General features: G+C 53.8%; 1 protein-coding gene across 1 annotated transcript in view; it reads right to left on the bottom strand.

The window, feature by feature from the left end:
- EPB41L4A (erythrocyte membrane protein band 4.1 like 4A) overlaps positions 1-14,991 on the bottom strand; it is a 208,259-nt gene extending 193,268 nt beyond the window's left edge. Inside the window, exon 1 of the mRNA XM_062189328.1 lies at positions 14,724-14,991. Coding sequence (XP_062045312.1) covers positions 14,724-14,822 — 99 coding nt within the window. The 5' untranslated portion in view covers positions 14,823-14,991. The remainder of the gene's footprint in view (positions 1-14,723) is intronic.
- Between the last annotated feature and the right edge of the window lie 10,011 nt (positions 14,992-25,002).

Here is a 25,002-nt window from a genome sequence, read left to right as displayed (position 1 = left end):
ACCCTGCCTGGAGCTGGGGACAATCAGAGTCGAGGGGTGCACACGGCTGTTCACAGCACCGCCCAGGAGCAGGAGCCCCCGCCCCACCAGGACAGCGGGCTTGGTAAGGACTACTTAGTTCCACCTCTTCCTGCATGGAATAGTCACTGTTATTTTAAAAAATAAGTTTTTCTCCAATGGAGGTAAAACACAAAAACAGGGGCCGGTGCTGTGGTATAGTGGGTAAAACCACTGCCTGCAGTGCCTGCATCCTATATAGACGCCAGTTCACGTCTTGGCTGCTCCGCTTTCAACCCAGCTCCCGCTAATGCACCTGGGAAAGCAGAGGAAGATGCCCTAAGTGCCTGAGGCCCTGCACCCACATAGGAGACTGGGATGAAGCTACTGGCTCCCGGCCTCAGATTGGCCCAGCTCCAGCCGTTGAGGCCTTTTAGGGAGTGAACCAGTAGATGGAAGATTTCATTCTCTGTCTTTCCCTGACTGTCTCTTCTGCTCTCTCCCTCTCTCTCTAGCTCCACCTTTCAAATAAATAAATAAATCTTAAACACACACACACACACACAAAATTTTTCTCATAAAAAAAATGGTCTTCCTTACATCTCCCAGCAGGCGATGCAGGGAGGGCCCTCACCCTCCACGGTGAACAGCTCCAGGGATCTGGAGCTGCCGGCCCACCTGTGTGACCCACTCAGAACCCGGTGAGTGTTCACAGGACGAGACCAGACGTCACAGGTCTGAGCACGGTGGCTTTACCTGGCTCGGGCGTCTTCTGGAAGGAAGCAGCTAAGGAAGCCTGCCCTTAACCCGAACATCAGTCTGGCGGCAGCACTGGACTAGAGACAGGAAGCGAGAGCTTAGCCCCCGGGAGAGGCAGTCACGGACGGACTCAGGCACAGGAGGCGTCTGGGCAGAGCCCTGAAGGGAGGAGAAGGCGGGCAGTTGGGGCGGGGTGGGGGGAGCATTCTAGGCAGAAGACACAGCAGGTGCTGAGGCCCGAGGCAGAATCAGGCTACACGTGTAGAAGCACAGACGTTCCCCCTGAAGACTTCGTGAACCTGAAGCGATTTGCTTCATTTATTGTCTCTTAAGAATTCTCTTCAAGAACCAACCTAAGTGCCTTCACGTGTCAAGCAGCCAGCCCAGCCCATGAACACTGTTTGGAGGGCAAGTTTCTCTAGAAAACAGACACCCTCTAAGGAGCACATCTGAATCCAGCCACCGTGGCTCAGGCGCGTCACAGAAAACGAGACGCCGGCTGCAGGCACAATCGCAGTTAGGCAAAGCAGCGTCCCCGAGAAGGAGCCGAGGCACACGGGCTTGGGGGTGTGAGCAGTCCACAAACAGAAACTGAGCTCCAAGCCAAACCCCCCAACACACCAGTGTCCATCAGCAGTCCCCGCAGCACAGCCCCCTGCTGTGACCACCACTGCCGGTCAGCTCTCTGGCTGTCCTGCCCACAGGCCACCACCAGGAACATTTGCCTGCGTGTCACCCCATGCGTGCCCTACATCGCTCCCTCGGAGCACTCCCCTCCTGCTCCATCCGATTCCCTGGGGTACACCCCTGGGTCACTGCAGCGGCCGCCATTCCTCCTCAGAGCCGTGTGCTCACCGTGCTGGCTGCCACCAAGTCATATGCTCCACCAGCAGGGACTGTATCCGTCGGCTTCAAGGCTGCACCCAGGGAGCCCAGCACCGTGCCTGGCACCCACAAGTTCTCCAAATGCAACTGTTCAATGAACGAATCCCTAAACCATCCTCAGAATCTCCTTTCCTCCCCTCCCCTGCCACCGCTGAATCCCAGCTGTCTCTGCCTCTCAGTCACGTTTCAGATTCCCGGTCCCCTAAGCTCCCGCCCAGTCTGCAGAGGTTAATCCCAAAAATCCCACCAGGGCTCACCTCTGCTTGACCCATCACACACCATGGCCTAGGCGCCCTTTCTGCTCCCCAGCAGCACCCACTGGAGCCAGCGGATTTCCCCACGGCCTCCCCTGGGCAGCCCCTCTCCTGCACAGCAGCAGCCACCTACCCTTGAAGGTCAAGTTCAAGACACAACTGCCCCGTCTCTCACCACGCAGGATCACACTGCCAGCTTGTCTGGGTGAGCTGCTCCCTTACAATTTCACACATGTTCATTCGTGTCCCTCTCACAGCCTGACTGGCGTCCAGGGAAGGAGTCAACACCTACCGAACACCAGCAGGAGCCACGTGCGACCCCAGACACAAACACCTGGGCCCTGGCAGGGCTGTCAGAACTGCCTGACTCCACCGGCTCATTTTTCCTTATAGGCAGCTTCTCATTACACAGGCGCTACCTCAGTGAAGGTGTCCTCATAAAGGAAATAATATGTTAAAAAACAAAACTGAAGGTATCGTTACAGAGTCAAATGCTCCTGAAGCCACAGAAGTCCAACAGCGTCGCTCTCCTCCCCCTTCCAGATCACCCTGCAGGCTGTGGGAAACAGGACATGTCCTTGCTTTTCCTGGGCCCTGTCTGTCCACTCCGTGAGCAGAACTGCAGAGCCACACACCGTCCTCATGGGACGTGGGCATAGAGAAGGGGACGGTGGCACTGCACCCAGGCTTGCACCCTCGCCCCGATCCCCAGCCACCTCAGGCACATCTGTCAGACTCAGGCACTGGCAAGGAGCTCACCGGCTCGAAGTGCCCAGAACGTGCACCTGACACGCTCACCACCCACCCTGCACTCAGGAAGCTGCCCCTCCCAGCATGCTCTCCTCAGTTCTGAAGGCTTTTCTGAGATGCTATACAGCCACAAACACCACAACGCACGGGCTGAACCTCTGCTAAGCGCTACCAAATCACACACCTTTCTAAGCAGCCAAGTTCTTTCTTCTGCCTAGAAACCCAACACAACAGAACACAAGCAACGTGGCTGAACGGCCCCAGGCAGTATCAACAAACGGTCCACGGATGAGAGACCAGCTAGAATGAGAGCCACACTCTCACAGCAGCACCAGCCAGGCCTTGAACACAACCGTGAGCCTGCGGGTTCCTGCTCGCGACTCCCGGGTGAGCATGCTCAGACACGGGCAACACGGCCATGCTCTGGGAAGAACGGGGCAGGGGTGCGTTTTGTTGTTGCTTTATTTCCCCATCTGCAGGCAGAAAGCACAAAGTTCTCCACCCACTGTGCCTGTGTCATGTCCTCCAGCCTCTCCATGCTGTCTGCTGCCTGTCCACATCGCAGGGCCAAGGTCACCAAGGACAAGTGACCACAAGCTGGCTTGGTGCTGAGGCTCGGGGGTCAAACCGTGGGGCAGAAGAGTGAGTGGCTGGCAGAAGCAGCAGTGACGAGCAGGAGCGAGTCCATGTGAACAACAGTGTGGAGTCAAGGTGCTCTCTAAACGCCATGCCCTGAGGCCCGCACAGCTGCTGGGTTTGCCCAGTGTTTGAGTCTTCGGACTTGAAAAAAACCACAATACAGACAAGGCTAGAGAGCTTCTCCCACACCTGCTTCAACACCACTAAGATCTGCTGCAATCGCCCTCAGTCCAGCCCCACAAAGCCGGAGCTGCTCCCCAGGCCCCGACCTGCAAACCCGCTGGGAACCCTAGGAACAGCCTCAAGGGAAGCCGGGAGAGGGTATGCAGCACTCGTCCCCAGGAGGAGGCACACACGTGGCACTGCTCAGAACCAATCTGTAGCAGTTCCTCAACATGTCCAAGACAACAGATAAAAAACCACATACAAGCGCCAGCACTGTGGCACAGCAGGTAGAGCCACCACCTGCAGCACCAGCATCCCATATGGGCACCAGTTCAAGTCCTGGCTGTTCCACTTCTGATCCAGCTCCCTGCTAATGGCCTGGAAAAGCAGTAGGAGATGGCTCATGTGCTTGGGCCCCTGCCACCCAAGTGGGAGACCCAGATGAAGCTCCTGGCCCCTGGCCTTGGCCTGGCCCAGCCGTAGCTATTACAGCCATCTGGGGAGTAAACCAGAAGATGGAAAATGGCTCGCTGTGTGTGTGTGTGTGTGTGTCTCCTTTTCTCTGTAACTCAAACAAATAAAATTAGAAAAAAACCACACAACCATTTAAATGATACCAATTTTCTAACATCTTCACATGTCCAAACTACCAAAGCACTGTGGCCCTTGTCCAGTCTTCTACCAAGTGATCTGCAGAAGGAGCTGCGAGAGCCACAGGCGAGTCCTTCACAGAACAGAAACTCCAGCGCTCAAAGCTCCTGCTCAGGGTTTGGGGATCTAAAAGGTCAGAGCTCGGTTTCAAGTCACAAAGGCAAAGGCGGCAGCAAGGGCAGAACAGCCCTTCCCAAGTGCCTCCCCTGAACGCAAGGAGCAGCACATGTGCCTGGCGCTCCAGGTTCCTGATTCAGCAGAGGGTAAAGCAGACCGGGTCACTGCCCTCGCAAAGTCTGCAGGAAGCTTTTCTCAAAATACTCAAAGTTTTTAACTAGGCGCGTTTGCCGAATTACACACACCTACCTCATCCTGGAACTAGGGAAAACAGACAAGGTGCATAGAGTCAGTCAGTGGGAGAGCACCCTGCAGGGCCCAGGAGCAAACCCTCACGCTCTCATCTGGACACCGAGAACAGTGTCTTTTCAACAAATGCAGAAACCCACCTACCAACAAATGGAGCCTGGATCCTGGACCTGAACGTAAGAAACATGGGTGTCAGTCTCTGTCCCTTGAGTTAAGCAATGAGCTCTCACAGGAGACCCTCAAAGCACAAGAAACAAAATAGAAAAAGATAACTCGGCTTCATCAAAATTAAAAAACTTTGAAAAGACGCCATCAAGAAAGTAAAAAGCCAGCCCACAGCATGGGAGAAGAGATCTGACAGGAGACTTGTGTACAGAACACATCTGAGAACTCTCCCGCTCAGGCATCAGCCAATGACCACCCTTGGACAGTGGCAGAGCCTCCCAGTGGCCACTTCTCCCATGACCTCCAAGTGGGCTCCACCCCTGCAGCCCTCAGCAGAAAGTGCAGGTGAAAGGAAGGAGACCCCACCTCAACTTCACCACCAGAGAACCGTGCTCACCAAAAAGGCAACTGCAGAATGTGCCGTCCTATCATTGCTGGTCGGAGTCCAACACGCTGCAGCCACTGTGGAAGACCATCTGGCCGCTCCTCAAGCTGTAAAACCTCGTGGCCCAGCAATTCCACACTGTGGTACACACACGCACACACAAAAAAAATCAAAACAGATGTCCGGGGCCAGCCTTGTGGCATAGCAGGTTAAGCCACTGCCTGTGATGCCGGCATCCCATATGGGCACTGGTTCAGGTTCTTGCTGCTCTGCTTCTGATCTGGCTCCCTGCTAATGTGCCTGGGAAAACCATGGTAAGATAGCCCATGTGCTTGGAACCCTGACACCCATGTGGGAGACCCAGAAGTAGCTCCTAGCTCTGGCCAGGCCTAGCTCTGGCCACTGCCATGACAGAGAGGGAGAGACAGAGAAAGAGAGAGATCTTCCATCTGATGGTTCCCTTCCTAAATGGCTGCAACAATCAAGACTGGGCCAGGTTGAAATTGGGAGCCAGGAACTCCATCCGCGTCTCCCACAGTGGCAGGAACACAAGTCCTTGGGCCAGCTTCTACTGCCTCCCAGGTGCATTAGCGAAGTTGGACTGGAAGCAGAGCAGCTGGGACTAGAAACAGCACTCAAGACATGGGATGCTGGCATCCCAAGCAGCAGCTTAACCCACTGCCCAGCAGCACCTGTCCCAGCAGTTAAGTATAACAGCCAACAAGTGAAAACATTGAGAAGTGAACCAGTGCATGGAAGATCTCTCTCTACCTCTGCCTCTCTCTAACTCTGCCTTTCAAATAAATAAATCTTTAAAAAAGTGAAAACATTCTGAAGTATACCAACTGATGAATAAATTAGTGCATCCATACAGTGGAATATTATTCAATAACGGAAATGCACAAAGCATTCATCCATGGGACACTGTGAGAGCAGAAAACGTGAAGCTGGGTGAAGGAAGAAGGTCACAGAACACCACGTGTTACTGCGTCCACTGACATGAAATGAGGAAGAGCCAGTCTGCAGACACAGACTAGTGCTGCCTAGGGGTGTGGACAGGGAGTGACCACAAATGGCATGGGATCTCTTTCTGGACAAAAAAGTTCTAAAATTGATTGTGGTGATGCTGGCACAACCCTGGGAATATACGACAATGCACTGAGTCAGGTACTACACATGTGTGAATTGTGTGCTGTGTGATTTATATCTCAACGAAGCTGCTTTAAAAAAAAAAAAAAGAAATTGAGGCATCCGACAGGTACACTCCTTGTACCCAGGAAGTGAAAGGCTGGGCTGTGTCTGTTCCCCTGCTCATCAGCTCGGGTCACAGGGCAGTGCCTTTTCTGATTCAGATTAAGTCACCCAGCAGCTTCCATGCACTGAAGGGCAGGGTGTGAATGGGGACCCTACCCTCCCTCTCCCCGGAGTTCCCATCCCCAGCAGCAGCAGCTGCTGCCACTTGTCAGGGACACAGCCTCAGGATGAGGGGCCAAGCCCCCCCACCCTGACTTCACAGGTGAGGCTGCAGACTCGGAGACGGGGACCTGGCCCCACTTACAGAACCAGCAAGCGAGAGACTGACCTGGACCTAAAGCCTCTTCCCCCTCTCCACCCTGCCAGGGCAGAGTGGGCAGGAAGGACAGACATTTCTGTGAGCACCCAGCCAGGAACCCCACCTTTCAAAGCTCTGCCTGCTGCAGCTGAGACTTCACAAGATGAGGGTAGGGTAGGGGGTGGGACACGCAGGACCTAGAGACAGGAGGAGGCAGTTCCGCCTCACTGGAGAGGAGGTGGGAGAAGGACAGAAAGGAGACGGGGGCTGGAGGGGCAGGGCTGCCCCCACCCTCTGGGGATTTCACCCTGGGCGCAGCACTGGAGCCACTACAGAATCCAGGTGGAGTAGAGACCCCTCCAGAGTCAGGGGCTACAGGGCAGCAGGGGTCACTAGAGGCCACAAGTCTGCTGCCCACCATCCAGCTGAGAACTGCGGAGGGCCTGGACCAGGCAGGAGCAAGGAGAAGCAATGCATTTGGGTAAATTGGGAGGGGGTTGGGAACAGGGAATTCCGAGACCTAGAAGGACATGGAGACTGAGCCCAGGCATCAGGGAGAAGCAGCCCCACAGCCACTGTGGCTCCTCATCCTGGCTAAGATGTGGGAAAGTACTAGTGGGGAGCTGCCCCCCTCCCCAGAGACTGTTCCTGCGCAGCCCTTTCCTTCCACGGGGCTAGCTCATCTCTGGAACCTTCTGTGACTGTCTGCTGTAGCCTGAGGAAGGCAGAGACGGGGAGACTCACAGACCTTCATGTCACTGGCCTGGACCCTTCCTTGCCCTCCAGATTTCCCAGTGGGTGACCTTGCAATGGATCTCTAACGGGGGACCAGAGCATCTTAACTGACAGAGACGGCGTGGCACGGCTCACCCAACAGATTACAGGGAAAGAGCCAGGTCTGGGGGGGGAAGGGGTAGAGCCAGCAGCTCCGGCATCCAGCGTGATATAGCCTATAAGGAATCAGAAGCACAGACCAGCTAACAGGAAGGCATTTCAGCATCCCAGGTAGCAGAGGCAAGGTGAGCGGGAGCAGAGCTGGAACAGCGAACTCTCTCCTCCAGACACACATTCGGACGGAGGGGCCTCTAGCCGCAAACAGGGAACACCACCCAGAGCCCACCCCCGCCACACAGCTGGGATTGCCCTGAGCAGGTGGAGGGGACGTCTGAGAGTCAGCAGCGCAGGTCAAGTCCCCAAGCTGAGCAGGAATCCTGAGACTGAAGAATGAACTCGGAAGCTCCACACGGGAATGGAAGAATTCACTGACAGAAGGGATTCGGGATGGGGCGCACGAGATTTGCACAAGGATTTGCTGTGCAGGGCAGCGGGCTGGCAGGACTCTGCACATGGACGAATCAGCAGGGAGCCGGTGCAGGCCTGTGCCATGGCGTTCCTTTATGGGGTCCTGCTTGTCTTCCCGACCTTACCAGAAAGACTTGCGATAGCGCTTCCAGTTTACAGTGGTGCCGGTGTCGATCAGCACCCTTGTGAGATGGGGTCAGAACACAGGGCAAGGGCAAGGTGGCGCCACTGTGCTAGCTGTCCCACTAGGGGACCAAATATCCCAAGCTGGGATATTCAGAAAAACCCATCAGTGAGAAGCAGAGACACACCGATGGCCAGCACATACGGAGCACCTCTTACCCTTTTACTTCGAGACTCCTCACAACCCTCCCCCAAGGCAGGTATCACGGCTCTCAGCTCCCAGGGGCAGGGACTGAGGCTGGCTCAGCTGTGGTGCCAGTGACGATGAGGCAGACCAGGCAGTGAGCATGCGGGGAGACGCCAGGTGGCCACAGCACCCCACTTCAGAGCCTGGCTCAGGCACAAGTAGCAGCAGCAAACACAGGGAGGAAAGCCACGCTGTAGAAAGCAGAGGGTCTGAGCCGGCTTCTCAAGGCCGGGTCTGCACAAAGGCCAAGGCCTGACCCTATCTCACTCCCTGTGCTCTGCACAGAATGTCTTCTGACCTCCCCCTGGAACCTGGCCACAGGGCATCCTCCAGAACCCGGCCCCCTCTCCGCCATCTGACAGTCTTCTCCTGCTGTCCCATGGCCAACACCTGCCCTGCCTGCCTTTCCCTGTCATCCCCATCTCTCTTGCCTGTCAGTCTCCCGCGCTGGCAGCTGGCCCCGGGAGAGCCGGCAGAGGAGCCCTCGCAGTCACAAGAGTGTTCGGTTACGACAGATGGCACTGGGAAGAAAGGCCGTTCACTTAAAGACAAAGAACAAACAGGAAATACGCACAGGCTCCGAGGGCTCAGGAATGCAAGCCGCACTGGGAATGGCAGGACAGGCTTTCTGAGTCACAAAGGAAACCGACCGGTTCTCGAACTTAGCACACCAGCAACCCATGTCCACGACCTGGGACGACAGGTGCCAGCTTCACCGCTCAGGACACTGGGACACCACGCAAAGGGCAGCCAGTCCTTACAGCCCCAAGTGGCTGAGCAGGAGCCCCACAGGGGAGATGTGCACGGAGCAAACATGGCAGGAAGCCCGCCGAAGCTTCAGTCTTAGAGGCAGGAGGGGCAAAGCGCCCCTCAGACACACACACTGCACGAGGGAATGGGAACCCCAGTGTCTAACTCAAGCACTTCGTCTTTCCCGTGAGGCCTTCCGGCAGCTTCCAGAGTAAACTGGGAGGGGAAGCCAGGTCACAAACACAGCGCTGGGCCTGACGGTGAAACCCACCCTGGAAAGCACCTGTTCTCACCCTGCCAAGCGTACAGGAGACAAGGCAGGGAAGTCGTGAAAGTGTGAGCATCTTTACCACTCAAAGAGGCCCTTTTCCAGAAGGTTCCCGAAGACTCCCAGGCTGGGAGGGCAGTTACAGTCAGAAGACAGGGACCCGGTAGCTGCTGTGTCAGACGGGCGGTGCATACCATGAGTCAGCTCTTCGTGTGCAACGTGGCCACCGTGTCAGTGCATTGTCCAACCTACCCGACCCCATCCCCACCAAAACAAAAATGAGTGCCTGGGCCACAGACTCTCCCCAGCAAGAGTCCCTTTGTTCAGGGGCTTTCCTGGTAAAAACAAAATGGCAAAGAAACCTTATTCTCCTCACTGGAGATTTCCAGGACGCCTCTTCAGCGGTAGCACACCCTTCATTCCCCTGCTCGGATGACGGCTAAGAAGCATCCGTTGCAGGAGGGACACAGCTCAAGCTGCCGGGGTCACAGCAGCAGCTCACAGGTGAGTGCAGAAGTAACGCCTGCCATGCAGTAGCTGCTGGGACAGGCTCAGCCAAAGGTGCCCTAGCAGCTGGGCACTTGACTTGATCTTAAAGAATGGGTGTGAGGAGGGGGAGAGAGAAGGGTGCCCCTGTCAGCGGGAATCCTGCACACAGACTTGCAAGAGCACCTGGAATGCGTGAGGAGGGGAGAAGTCACCGGCAGACCGGCCGAGATCGGTAAGAGGGTGCTGGGTCCGAGAGCGAGGCCAGGCTTTGCCCGTGGACAGGAAGCAGCCAGCACAGAGGAAGGGAAGGATGAGGAGAGGGGAGAACAAAGCTAACATTCCCCGGGTACTCGCCACATGCAGACACCACACATCCACGAACTCCATCCAGCTCCATCTTCCAGGTGGGAAAACACGACTCGGGAACACAGGCATCCTCGGGAGGCCCTGCGGCGAGTAAGTGCTGAGTGGGACCAAAACTCATGACCTGGAGTTCGGCTTCAGCACCTCAGTGCCCAGCCCCCATGGCAAGAACAGGACATGTGGATGGACACGGGCACCACCCTGGGCTCACTGAACCCGAGGGTAAACCTCACCACACCAGAGGCAGGAGGGGGAAACCAGAGGCCATCAGACGCACCCCTGCACCCAGGGTGGGGAAGCCAAGACCCAGGGACGGAGGAGGCGGCCAGCAGAGGCATCCTGGCTCCCACAGGGAACATGGGGCTACACCTGGGCACAACGTGGTGGTTGAGAGTGGGGTAAGGGGAGGGAGCTCCTGGCATCTCCGAGGGCACCGAGGATCCCACCATCCAACAAGGACTGCCTGGCCCTATCACCTGGGACAAAACCTGGCACAGACCACTGGACAAAAGCCACATTTCCCACCTTGTTTGTGACTTAGTAAAAACAAGCCACCGACTGCAGAGTTGAGCGGGTATCACCTCTGACTTCTGTCCCTGCCATGTAGACCTGGCCTTGGCCTTGTCACCTCCCAGCGAGGACACAAGCGCTGCGTGTGTCCCAGGCTGCTGCACACTCACTCATGGGGCTGCAAACATTGCAGTCTACCCTCAGCCAAGAGCGTCCCCAGCCCTGGAGAGAGACAGCCACGGACTGCGGGAGGTGACAAACAGTGCTTTCCCCTCCCATGCTTTTCATTCCTATTCAGCCATCCATGATGATATTTTCAAAAAAGAATTTTCAAGGAAAAGCAACATTTCCAGAATTTCCTATAAACCTGGAATGGGCATGGTGTAAGCACTGTTTCATCACCTACAGCCACAGCACGGCCATCACATATGCTTTGAGAGCTGGATGGGGCGTGGAGGAGGGGCCAAGGTGACAGGGACGGAAGTGGAGCGGCAGGATTACCACCTTCAACCTGCGCACGTGAGGCCCGACTCGGATCTCCTATGGCTGATACCACAAGACAAAGGAATTCATGTACACACTTAATGTAATCCACAAGCAACCAATCCTCTGAGACGGTCTCCTTAACAGTCCAAATGGAATGAAAATTATAATTCTTGGTACGTGAGATGCATATAATTTAAATCCCCACCTTCTAATTGTTTTTCTGGTGTACCGAGAAGTTTCTGATCAAAGCAGCAAAGCCAACTGGCAGTAGTCTCTCAGGAAGTCGGGCGTGATGGGATGAACGTATTTAATGGGCTGGGTGAACTGCGCCGGACACCTCAACAGACTTAAAAGCCATGAGCGAGGTGTCCTCTGGCTATCACATGCCTTGCATTACTCTGGTTGACACATCCGGGAGAAACGAGCAGTCAGCGTTAGCACATCACCACACTAGGGGCTAAAGACTTGGAAAAACAAAAACACAAATCCACCCCATACTTTCACCAGCATTTCTGAGGGCTAAGCTGAACGATCAGAGCTTGTGATGTGTTGCCCCTGAAGATCCTCTGCTACCAGAATGACAACCCATAGGAGTGGTATGAACCACACTGAAGTTCTGCTTCCTAAGAGATCAAAAAGAAAGACCCTTACCTGCTCCCTGCCCATTCCACCCTCCCCACCCCCCTACCCCGCATGCAGAAGACCTAACAAAAGCTTCCCAGAACAAACATTACTCACAAAACCCACAGCAACCACAGCAGAAACGCTTACTTGAATAAACAACAAAGGGCAGCAGGAGAGAACAAACCGCTCACAGCTCGCACAGGCTTGGGTCGTCAGGCCTGGGACCGGGCTCAGACTGAGCGCCATGGAAAGGTCTTCCTCCAGAGCCAGGCAAGGAAGCAGACACCCACTTGACGCGACATGGACCCACGGACACCGTGTTTCATTTCTGCAGCTATTTTTAAAGGAAAATCATCCTCCACTTAATGATACTCATCTCACTGTATAAAATGCAGAAATGCTGTATTCAGGTTGAAATGTCTTCCATGGAAACACAGATTTGTTTTTTAAAGGTGGTGAAAAACTTTGATCTAAGTTGCAAAAAAAATCACTTCATAACTAATTTTGTAATTTCTAATTTGACACAAACAAATCCAAAAAGGGTGTTTTTCAGAATGGCACCATACTTCTTCCACCTCTGCTTGCAATTAATGTTGCTCTAACTTGCAGAGCATTTTTCTAACAATAATACCAGCAAATTCTTCAGCAATCATCCAGGAATCGGTTCAATTCCTTCTATTAAGGGATGGATGTGTGAATAATTTTAAGGCAAAGGTAGTTGTCCTCTTCTCCTTTAAGAATAGGAAAATGGTGGCCAGCGCCGTGGCTCACTAGGCTAATCCTCTACCTTGTGGCGCCGGCACACCAGGTTCTAGTCCCGGTCGGGGAACCAGATTCTGTCCCGGTTGCCCCTCTTCCAGGCCAGCTCTCTGCTGTGGCCAGGGAGTGCAGTGGAGGATGGCCCAAGTGCTTGGGCTCTGCACCCCATGGGAGACCAGGAGAAGCACCTGGCTCCTGCCATCGGATCAGCGCGGTGCGCCGGCCGCAGCGTGCTACCGCGGCGGCCATTGGAGGGTGAACCAACAGCAAAAAGGAAGACCTTTCTCTCTGTCTCTCTCTCACTGTCCACTCTGCCTGTCAAAAATTTAAAAAAAAAAAAAAAAGAATAGGAAAATGGAGAAAGAAAAAGGGTCATCACAAAATAAACATCAGGACATATTTTTGAAAAATGTAAAGTGTTCCTTCCTAGTTCGGTTTCAGGGGAAAAGGGCTCTTTGATGTGACCTGCTTGCCTTTGTCTTTGGCAATGATCAAATTATCAAGGGTCTATCCCAACTCTGAAGTCATTGTTTACTTTTTCATTCCCAAAGCAGAAGTTAACTTTATCTAATTAATGCAATATACATTATTTATCCCCATGTACAACATAGGAAGCTTAGGGGAAACACCAGCTATGTCCAGAACAATAACATCCATGTTGGTTCAGTGGCTGAACACCTTCTACTTTTTCATACACTACACCATCGACAAAGACTCAAGCATGTTTAATTCCCTGCTTAACACATACACCCATCCAGCAGCAACACAGGTGCAGGCAGCATGGCTGGCTTCAGCAGACAACATCTGTGTTACACACGTGGCCATCAGAATAATCATGGTGTGCTTTTGTCGCACGGAAAGAGGCCAAACCTGTTGTGAAATGATTACTTCCGACTAAACCCTGCTGACGATACTGGTTCATTACACCACGCTGCGTGCATCCCAAACAACAAGACGGTAAAGTAGCTGCCTTACCTCCACTCCGATTCTTAAGCCATTTGTGAAAACAAGATAAGCTCCATCGGGTTATCAGAAATAACTGAGTCGCTCCCATTGCTCCCAGCCCAGGCTGCTCTCCCCCAGGCTGTGGCAGCTGCCCTTAGGCTTTTACCACCACATAGGAAGCGCCCACCCCACGGGACTCCAGACTCCAGATGAATCCCGACTTGGCACTTCAGAAAGACTTCTTTGTTGCCTTTGTATCAGATCATCAGTTACCTTTTCCTAAATGTTTCCACACACACACACACGCCCCACAGGGAGCCTGCGTGGGAGGAGATCAGCATCCAGGGTGGGGGCTCATGGCTGCCTCCAGTTATTCGCCCAGCAGTCCAAAGGATACTCTGCATCCAAAGAAAACCGCGTAGCAAAGGAACACGGTGCATGGAGAGAAAACCCCGTATGGAAAGAAAACCCCGCATGCGAAGAACACTGTTTATCCTGAAAACTAAGTTCTTCTCCCTGGCTCTCAAGGGAGCCAGGAGGCGGGTTGGAACACAAAGAAAATTGAAATTAGCAAAGAACACCGGGTCCCACTGACACGAGCTTGGGACTCTGAGTGACTGTGGGTTTCTGTAGTTTCCTAAAGGGAAGAGCTATTGGTCTCGCCACTGTCATCGATGGCTTTTGTCCCGCTCCCCTGAGTGACAGCTAGGAATTGAGGGAGGCAAGTGCTGAACGGTGTGCCTTGCCCCTCGGAGGCGGCCGGACGCCAAGGGGACCCTGCAGCCCTCGGCTCCCCAAGGCTAGCTCTGTCCTCCTCAGCGCCCCTGTGACAAACCCAAGGGAGACTGAGAAAGTGGGCCGGGGTCTGCAGGTGACACCCCTCGTGCCAAGTCCCCGCGGGGCTCACAGCACCAGCACAAGGGAACGCCCCGCACAAGGGAACCCTGTTGCACCCAGGCCGCTCCGAGGGGCGTCACCCGCAGGCAGGGAGCTCGGGGTTAGGTCCGCCGGACTGCCAACCCGGGCCACAAAGTCACCGCGCGCGGGGGACGCGCTTCCACCCGGGGCCTGGGTGCCTTCCCCGGCCACCCCACACCCCCCGGACAAGTCTGCCCACGGAGGTGAAGCCGCGGGGCCTGAGTCCCGGGGTGAACACAGCCCACACTGTTCCGCGCCTCCAGCCAGAGCTGGGTCTCAGCAGGGAGCCGCATCGGCTCCCGACAGGCTCTGAGCCGTCCTGTCCCCTCCAGGGGCCTCGCAGGGACCCCCACCGCGGCGTCCACGCTTACCTTGATGCCCTGTTGCTGCGACGTCAGGGTCAGCTTGGACTCGTCCAGGAGCAGAACCTCGCAGTAAAATTCCTCGGGAACCGCGCAGAAGCAGCCCATGTCGGCTGCGGCCGTCTCGGGCCAGGCGGCTCCCTGCGCTCAGGCGCGAAGCGTTCGCGGTCCGCGCTGCGGCCAGGGCGAGAAGGGGCAGCTCCCGGCAAGGCCGGGGCCGAGCCCGGCGGGCAGCGAGAAGCCAGAAGAGCGGAAGTCGGCACCGGGGACCGGGGCGAGCGTTCCGGCGGGTCAGCGCGGGGCAGGGTCAGCGGCGGGGCCAGCAGTCGGCGCCGGCCGACCTGGACGCGCAGGGCGGCGGCGCGACCCCGCGCATCCTGCGGATCCTCTCTTCTGAGGGCGGGGGCGCCGCGGCCCCTCCCGCAGTCCTGGGGAAGACAGAAGTCGCCGGGCAGTGGAGGGCGGCGGGCCAGCGCGGGAGGCCGCTAGCACCCGGGAGCCCCTGAGGCCCGGGGACTGCCTCCCCTGCACCCGCAGCCCGGGCCGGTCCGCCCACCAGGAGCGTTCGCCCTCTTTTGTGCTTGGGGCGCCCACGACCCCTGGGCCAGGGGCGCAGCGGCAGCGGCGAGGTCGTGACTGCGCGCGCCCCGCCCGCAGGCGCCGCGAAGCCGGAAGGGGTCGCACGGGGCAGCGCGCTCCTTACCGGGACCGCCGAGAGGAGCTCAGCTCTTCGCGGGGTGCGGCTCCCGTCCGGGGGGCCCCGGCCTCATCGCCCGGGGCACGGGGGCAAGTTCCAGCTCTGCTCCCGACGGCGGCGGGCGCTGCCTGCGCGCGGCGTCCGGGAGGCGCGGCCGGGGTGCGCCGGGCGTGCCAGGCCGCGAGAGCGCCGACCCAAGTTCTCCCGGCAATGCGAGGGCGGCACCCGGGCGGGAGCAGCCCAGGGCCGGCGGGGCCCGCCCCAGACGTGCGCGGGAGGCCGAGGAAACACGGCAGCAGCCTCCACGGCCGGTCTCAGAGGTGCGCGCGCCGCGCGGAGGTGGCCCCGGGCGTGGCGCGAAGGGTCCGCCGGGCCGAGGGGCGGTCCCGGGCTCTCTGCGCCGGTTTCCCGGGAGACCGGGAAGCTGGCGCGAGGACCCGGGGCGCTCGGCGATCGCAGTCCCACGCCCTCCGCGCGGCGGGGACCGGCAGGCACAAAGGCTCCGGGCTGCAGTGACCCCTGGTGGGCCCTGGCGCCGCGCACAGGCAGCTGGGGCCGGGCGGCGGCGGCGGACGCCGGGGCTGGCGGCCCGGAGCAGGTGCAGCAGGCAGACCCCGGTCTCCTAGGCGCGTCTCCCTCCGAGTGAGGACCGCAGAGGGAAGGAAGGGCTCCGCCGCCAGGTACGGTGTTGAGTCCCAGCCGGTCCGCCAGGCAGCCGTCTCTAAACGTGGGCTGAAAACCTAGGACATTGGCATTTTGTTACATACTTGCATGAACTTGACCTAAAACAAATATTTAAGAAAAAAAATCCTGTTTTATTTTCCAAGCGCTCTGTGAATTCGAAGTGGGTTTTGACTGTCAGGCCCAATCCAGAGTCCAACTTGGCAAGGGTCGCCCGACTGACATCGGACACCGGGTTCCGACTGCCGCCCCCGCCAGCGCCGGCCTGGCCTCTCTGAACGCCGGGCTCTGAAGGCTCCGGGAAGGGGACCGAGCAGACGCGCGCCCCATCCGCGCCCTATCCGCCTGGGCGTCCCGCAGGTCCCGCAGCGACGGGAAAAAGGCCTGCGTGCGGTCCTGCGTTCCCAGTTCTGCGTTTCGCCGCCACCTGTTTCTGATCCTAACTCCTGGTTTGTTCTTTGCCTGCAGTGGCAATGGGGAGGTTGAGGGTTGGGGCTGGGGCAGGTCCCGCACACACCGCAGCCTTCTCGGACTTGCCTGATCAGGAACCCAAGAACAGAGCTTCACAAAATCAGCGCTTCCTAGAGAAAATGGGAGGATTCCACAAGGTTGCATAAAAACCGCTTTACTGAGGATAACTCACCCAATGAGCCGCACGTGCGGAGTACACTTTGGTAGGTCCTGCCACCTGTATGAGTGAAGAAGCCATCACAGCAGCCGGCCATGAGGGTGGTCTCTGCACCCCCACCCCCACTCCCTCACCACACCTCCTCTCCCAGGCAAACACAGGTCTGCTGCTGTCTGTCCCTCACGCACGGTCCACATTCTGTGGGGGTCACACAGTGTCGGCCCCTCTTGGCAGAGTTCTTTGGATGGACCCACTTGTGCACATAAGTGGTTCCTCCATTGGTGTTCCATTGTACTCTCGGGCACACACCACAGCCTGATCCTCCACTTGGGTGGGAGGGTTCTAGGTTTGGACTATTGCAAACCAAGCTGCTGTGCGGATTACCCTGGTTTGCTTGAGCTGCACACAGCACTGTCCACTTGATGGCTTATGTGACATGTACTGTCTGGCAGTTCTGGAGGCTGCAGGACCAGGGTGGCTGTGCCAGGGTCACGATGCTAGCATGGTCTGTTTCTGGAGGGCCTCTTCCCGGCTTCAAGGCAGCCTCCTTCTTACCGTGTGCTCTTGTGGCTTTCTCTGTGTATGTTTCTCATCAGGACACCAGCCCCACGTTATCAGCCCACCCTCATGATCTCATTAAACCTTTATTGCCTCCTTGTGGACCCTGTTACCAAGTACAATCACAGTGGGTTTGGCGTTCCACATAGGAATTTTGAGACAGGATTCAGACTCCAGTGAGGATCCACCTCTTTATATGGACATGGACTTTCATTTCTCTTACAATAATTGAATTGTAATCAGAAGATACACAGAGCAGGAGCAGGTGTTTGGACTCATGGCTAACATGCTACTTGGGACACCTCATCCCACTGGAGTGTCTGGGTTCAACTCCCACCCCTACTGTGGACTCCACTTCCTGATGGTGTGCACCCTGGGAGCCCCTGCACCCTCATGGGAGATCCATACGGGGTTCCTGGCTCCTGGCTTCAACGTGATCAAGCACCAGCTGTTGCATTTGAGGAGTACCCAGTGAGTGGGTGGGAGCTAGTACTCTCTCTGCCTATCAAATAAATAAGATTTTTTTAAAAATATATACAAGTGGCAAATAAGCACAATAATGCTCAAGACTATTAGACATTAGAAGCATGCAAATGAGTATCACCATAAGACACCACTACAGACCCAACAGAATGGTGACCATACCACTATACTAAGTGTGAGGAAGTGGGACAATTTGAATTCACATATGCTGCTGGTGTGTATGTGACATGGTACAAATGTTGGGGGCTTTTATACCTTCATCTTTATTCCAGGTTCTTCCTCCCACAGAGGTAAGAAACCAAAGCAGGGACATAAATACAGTGTGCAAGTGAGAACAGGATTTATTGAAAGAGAGAGCCTATACATTCACAGGTGAGCTTGGGCCACCCCACAAGGAGCGTTACCTAAGAGGAGGCTGTGGAAGAGGGCAGAAATGGATGCACAGCCTGGCCCAGAAGCCAAAAGAGAAAAATGGGTACCTCCCAGAGGTATCAGTCTCTTTGATGCACTGTGGGTGGTGCCCCAATTAAATATACAAATGAGGTGGAGATTAGTGAGTTTAATGCCTTCTGGGAGTTTCATGGCACTTCCAGGTGAAGCTTAGCTTCCATCTGGCCATCATGATGTCTCCTCCTTCTTGGTCAAATGAGATACAGGTGTGTCATGGAGAAGTGGGTGTACTAGATTGATGGGCGAGGGATTACAACCCAGGACTGGCAGAAATTGTGACCCCAGCTCACCTATTCCTACCTGATCTTCCTGCCTACTTATTTCATATCACAACCACTTTGGTTAACAACTTGATAGTTTCCTAAAAAGTTGAACACATACAAGGGCCTCAGTACAGTTGCACGGAAATGGACTTACAAGATAAGTCTATTTTGGTGCAATAAATGTTGAAACCCATGCACAGCTTTTTCATAATAGGAATTTTCTGTGAGCTTTTTGAAGACCCTTCATATGCACGAATTTCAAAAATTTGGTGCCAGAATAAGCATATCTTTTAATTCCATTTTTCCACCCACATTTTGAAATATGCTAGTCCCCTCCATAAGGTTTTGGAGGAAGGTTTTCCCTGCTCTCTAGAGAAATTAACAAGATGCTGTCCAAACATGTTTTTTTCCAGGAAAATCATGTAATTTTTCAACATGTGCACAGCATAATACCCTCCACTCAAAGCTTTAGTGTCAAAGCCTTTGATCTCTTTTCAGATTTTTTTGTCAAGATGATATTTTGTCATAATAATAGGCCTATGCAAATTAGTCAACTGGCAAACAAATTCAGAATGGACGAAGTTCTGTGGAAATATGTGGACCATCTGCATCAGCTTCCAGACCCTCAGCCTGGAGGAAGAGGAAGAGATTTTGATTTACAAAGAACACCCCCACCCTCCTTACAGAGAGACGCTTCAAAACGCCAGACACAGAATTCTTTTTAAAGCACCCTGCTCTCCTGAGAAAGATATATTGAAATAATCCATGTCTTCTGCCATCTTTTTATAATTTCACATCTCCCAAGCTTCAGAAAAGTTAAATGTAATGAAGGAAGCAAGCAAGCCCCAGTAGATCAGTAAATCATTAATTTCTTAAATGCCAGAAGGCCAGATCACCTGGGGGATCAGACAGAACAGATCCCCAGCCCCACCCACAAGGTTCTGAGTCCTGGGGTCTGGGCAGGCTCCCAGGGCGGCTGGTGCTGCTGGTGACACTCATGCTTTGCCAACAGCTGCTCTAGAAACTGTCTTGCCAGGAGCTACATTGTGGCAGAGCGGATTAAGCTGAGTGTGGGTTTGAGTCTCTGCTACTCCACTTCCCACCAGCCTCCTGCTATTGCCTGGGACAGCAGAGAAGATGGCCTGAGTTCTTGGGCCCCTACACCCACATGGGAGACCTGGATAAAGTTCCAAGCTGCTAGCTTTGGCCCAGTCCAGCCCTAGCCATTTAGGAAGTGAACCAGTAGGTGGAAGACCTCTCTCTCTCTCTGTAAGTGTGCTTTTTAAATAAACAAATCCCATTAACTTAGAGGCAGAGTTACCAGCAGAGAGAGGGGGAGACAAAGAAAGAGGTCTTCCATCTACTGGTTCACTCCCCAAGTGGCTGCAACAATTGGAGCTGGGCCAATCTGAAGCCAGGAGCCAGGAGCTTCTTCTGGGTCTCTCACTTGGGCCATCTTCCATGTTTTCCCAGGCCATTAGCAGGGAACTGGATCAGAAGTGATACAGCCGGACTCAAACCAGTGCCCATATGAGACGCTGCCACCACAGGCAGAGGCTTAACCTACTATGCCACAGTGCCAGTCCTGTTAAGTAAATCTTTAAAAAAAGAAGAAAAATTGCCTTTCCAAACAGTATAAAGTTGTCCTGAATTCCCCATGGATGGTTTTTCCAGGGAAAGGTTCCTTCTTCACCGTGGGTCCCCTGTTATTTCTCTTCATCCATCAAGTTAACATCAAGCAAATGAGATTTGAATCCCCAGCGGAGATTCAAAATCACTGCTAAGTGACCTGGTTCTGTGCCATCCCACTGGCGCCTGTCGCATTTGGGCACCTCACTCTTCACGCCTGGGCACATCCAGTTTGTAAGGCATCCAGCCCTTTGACTCCCTCCACAGGCAGGCTGTGGGCCTGCTATCCTCTCTTCTAAGTACGAGGCCCTGGGCCCCTGCTGACTAGAGTGCCGGCAGCATTTCCCATGAAATCGGCTTGGCCCTGCAGCCCAAGCTATTCCCTCTACTTTGTGAGCCCCAAAGAAATATGCTTAGGGGTCGGCTGAGAATGCCTGCTTTGCAGTTACCAGGCCTTGGAGAATGTGTCGCTATGGTTTGTATCTGGCCTAAATGGCTCAGAACTTTCAAACACCCTCATCTCTCTTCTCTGTTCAAAGACAAGCGAAGATGGGAGGGAGGAGGGATGCTGATTGACAAGTCCAGTGCTCTGGGGCGGGGAGTTAGGTTATGTGTTTTAAACAACAGATGAACATCGTTGAGAGAGACTCCAGCAACTGGCAAGAGTGGGATGAAGTGGATATCTTGTTGGCAGAACTGCAGATTGCTTCCTGGGGCACAATTTGTCACTGATACAATGTGATGTGGACACGCTGATCCAGAAATTCAGTATCTAGAAAGTAATCTTTATCAAACAACAGCACAGATACACTTCAAACAGACAGGCCTGACTTCCTATCACGCCACTTGGAATTCTGTATCCTCCTACTCTATGCATGTGTGACCTAGTCATTCCATAAACACATATTTTTAAATCTTTTTTGAAGTATTATTTATGGTTTCATCTTTCTAAATCGGCAGGACTGAACCTGTATGTGATATCTTCAAGAAGTTTATGGGAATGCATACCATGAAAAAACTATGCACCAATTTCAAATATTTTTGCATCAAAATACTTTTATCTTTTAATTCCATTTTTCCATGAATTTTGAAGTCACCTTGTATATATAAAACTATCAATAGCAATTCTCTGTGTGACAGAACAGTGAGTTTGGGTTTGTTTCTATGATTTGCACTTATTTTTATACATTTCCTACTTTGAATATCACTCCTGAGGCCAGATCATTTTTTTAAGCATTAATATTATAAAATACAGAAGACAGAATATAAGGGGTGAAATGAGCACATCAAACAAGAGAGGAAGTTGCCAGGAAAATTCTGGCCACCAGGTCACCCGACACAGAACAGGTGCCAGCAATGGCCTGTCAATCACTGATGTACACTGCCCCACTGTGAGCTGCTTCCTCAGCCTGCACACCTCCTCTTCTCACAGCTCCACCTGCTGCCTGTGCTCAGTGGGGAAGGAGGTCCTGCTCACTGCTCAGCATCCACTTGCTTCTCCCTCCTACTCCCAGGTATAGGTTGGGTCCCCATGTAATCAACACAACACTGCCACCCCTTACTGAACCCAAGTTCCACAACATCAGGGCCAGCTCTGACTTTTGTTGCAGCTCAACCACCTGGAACAGTGCTGGACGGGCACAGGCCCTGGACAAACGTGCGTTGAGTGGGCCCTTGAGATGACCTGTACATGCTCCACCTGACTGCCTCCACCTGGGCTGTGGCTTGATCCCTTTCTAGCCAGCTCTTACCATGCCAGCTCTCTGTCTTGTGACACAGACACAGCTCTTGCTGATGTGGTAACCAAGAGCTGGAGTCAACATAAAGCTGCTGTTGTTTTCTGAACACGCACTTCACCCTGAGGCTGCTGGGGCCCTGTGCATGCCTGACTGTGACTGGCACTTGGAACCCAGAAGCTTGCGAGGTATTCTCTTGTATTCTGTAAAAATTCCCCCTGATGAGCAGCAAGACAGCAGGAAACACTGCAGACCTTCCTTGTGCAAATGTGGAGGCCTGAGTTCACGCTCAGGGTGTGCTGAACAAATGCTGAAAGCTGGTGGAGCGTGCGCTGGAGCCGGTACCCGAGACAACACCAAGGGACGAGTGGTGACCGTGCACTCCGTTAGCAGCCGTGCTGACGCTGCTGAGACCAGGAGGTCTTCCATAACGCAGTCAATTCACATTTAGAGTGGATGTTACTGACATTATAATTATAGTTGGTGGTGGTGGTAGTGATTAGGAAACTGGTAACTTGGTTACATCGGGCCCAGAGCCTGTGGAATCTGGAAGAACCTAATCCCGACCCTTAATTACACTGCAGAGAAAGTTACTGGGACACAAGACATAAAGTATCCAATTCTTGACAGTGTTGGTTTTGACCAGGAGACCCCTACCCTTAATGCCCTCAAGTGTTTGTCCATTTTTCTCATTTTTGATTCACTGATTTTTGTAAGCCAATCCTACAGGAACTCCAGGGAAGTGTGGAATTAATTTAAAACTTCATTGTATACACATAAGAACATTCTTCAAAAAGTTTGTGGAAAATGCTCACTATGAAAAAACTATGCACAGATTTCAAAGCTTTTGGCACTAAAATCAACTTATCTTTTAATTTTTCCATGAATTTTTTAGAGTACCCTTATACAACATATATTGGTAGTGTACACCTGAATACATGTAGTTCAGGTTGTAGGTAAGGTAATGCACTACTTAAAAGAGGGATTGTATCCAATCGTAATCAAATACTGCATGCCATTGACTCCGAGACGCCATGGATTACATAAGTAACTGTCATTTTATCTGCCACTAAGAAATACACTTCCAATTGAAGATACCATCATTATAGCACACACTCAGTTTCAGAAATGTTAAAATGTGAAAAAGGTCATCTTGCAGTTGGAAGAAATAGGATATTAAAAAGCATCATGTTGGTTGGCTACTCCTCTGCCTGCAGCACCAGCATCCCATATGGGCGCCGGGTTCTAGTCCCGGTTGCCCCTCTTCCAGTCCAGCTCTCTGCTGTAGCCCAGGAAGGCAGTGGAGGATGGCCCAAGTGCTTGGCCCCTGCACCCATATGGGAGACCAGGAGGAAGCACCTGGCTCCTTGTTCGGATCGGCACAGCGCACCGGCTGTGGCAGCCATTTGGGGGTTGAACCAACAGGAAAAGGAAGACCTTTCTGTCTGTCTGTCTCTCTCACTGTCTAACTCTGCCTGTCAAAAAAAAAAAAAAAAAAAAAAAAAAGCATCATGTTGGGGCCAGCACTGTGGCACAGCAGGTTAAAGCCTTGGCCTGCAGTGCCGGCATCCCATATAGGCTCCGGTTCGAGTCCTGGCTGCTCCTCTTCCAATCCAGCTCTCTGCTATAGCCTGGGAAAGCAGCAGAAGATGGCCCACGTCCTTGGGCCCCTACACCCGCGTGGGAGACCCAGAAGAAGCTCCTGGCTCCTGGTTTCAGATCAGCTCAGCTCTGGCCATTGCAGCCATTTGGAGAGTAAACCAGTGGATGGAAGACCCCTCTCTCTCTCTCTCTGGTTCTACCTCTCTCTGTAACTCTGTCTTTCAAATAAATAAAATAAATCTAAAAAAAAGTATCGTGTTACTCTTTTCTGCTGAAATAACGTACTTAATGTTACTAACACCCCCATGTTCATACCACATTCACGGGTAAATGTGAGAGATGTAGGTACAAATATTCATGGAGCAGATATACCTGAGAAATAATATCATTTACATATTTAGTAAGTGATGCCAGGATACTTTTGGAAGCCCAGTCAATCCAATCTTTAAAATATCAGGGTCTATTGCCTCCCTGTCTATGAAGTTCACAGCATCGATCACACTGATTCCAGTTTTCTGTGTTCTTTTACCTCTGCTGCCTCCACGTGTGGCCACACTGGCCCTGACCTCAGCCTCGCCCCTACAATCAGGCAGATCCTGGGACAGTTCCAAGACTCACATCTGCTCCCTACGCCATACCCCACCAAGCAAGCCGCCTGGCCGGCTATCTCAGTTGGGGGCCAGAGCCATCCCATCCCAGTCCTCTCCCAGCTCTGCCCCTCAGAGCAGGGCAGAAGAGATGCAGCGGCACCTAGCTCATGGACTGTGAGGATTGAATGGGGTCATGCAGCTAAGGAAGTGGCCCACACATAGGAAGTTAGTGAATGCTGGGGAAGCCACATGCTGATGACGTCACCATGCCTGCAGTGACCACCTCTGCCAGGGGGAGACGGAGCTAAATGGCTTTGCCTGGGTCAAAACACAGGGCTCCCAGGGGTCACCGAGTGGCACAGTGGGTTAGGCCACCACTTGCAATGCTGACGTCCCATATCAGGGTGCTGGTTCTAGTCCCAGCTGCTCTGCTTCTGATCCAGCTCCCCACCAATGTGTCTGGGGAGGCGGCAGAAGATGGCCCAGGTGCTTGGGCCCCATTCACATGGGAGACCTGGATGCAGTTCCTGACTCCAGGCTGCAGCCTGTCCCAGCACTGACTATTGCGGCCTTCTGGGGAGTAAATGCAGGATGGAAGGTATTCCTCCCTCTCCCTCTTTCAATTTCTCTCTCTCTGAACTCTGCCTTTCAAATAAATAAACCTTTTTTTAAAACAATGCTTCCACAACAATAGGCAAAACTGGCCCCCAAACAAGAGCCACTGAGAAGGAATCAGCAGGCGGGCAGCTGGCAGCTGCGATGTCCACCGTGCAAGCGGCAGCCTAGGCACAGGGCGCTGTTTGACAACCTGTCTAAGTGAAGACCTGCTGAAGGCCGACGGTCACCCGAGCCTCGCGTCCTCACCGTCTATTCACAGCCCACCTTCCATGGGATGGACACTGCTCAGCTCCCTTTCGCTCGCCCGCTTCATCGCACTTCACTGCTGGACCAGCCTCCCTTCCGATTCACTG

This window comes from Lepus europaeus, chromosome 4 (assembly GCF_033115175.1).
Source record: "Lepus europaeus isolate LE1 chromosome 4, mLepTim1.pri, whole genome shotgun sequence".
Lineage (NCBI taxonomy): Eukaryota > Metazoa > Chordata > Mammalia > Lagomorpha > Leporidae > Lepus > Lepus europaeus.
Note: the sequence above shows the minus strand (reverse complement) of the source record. Positions and strands in the feature narration are given on the sequence as shown.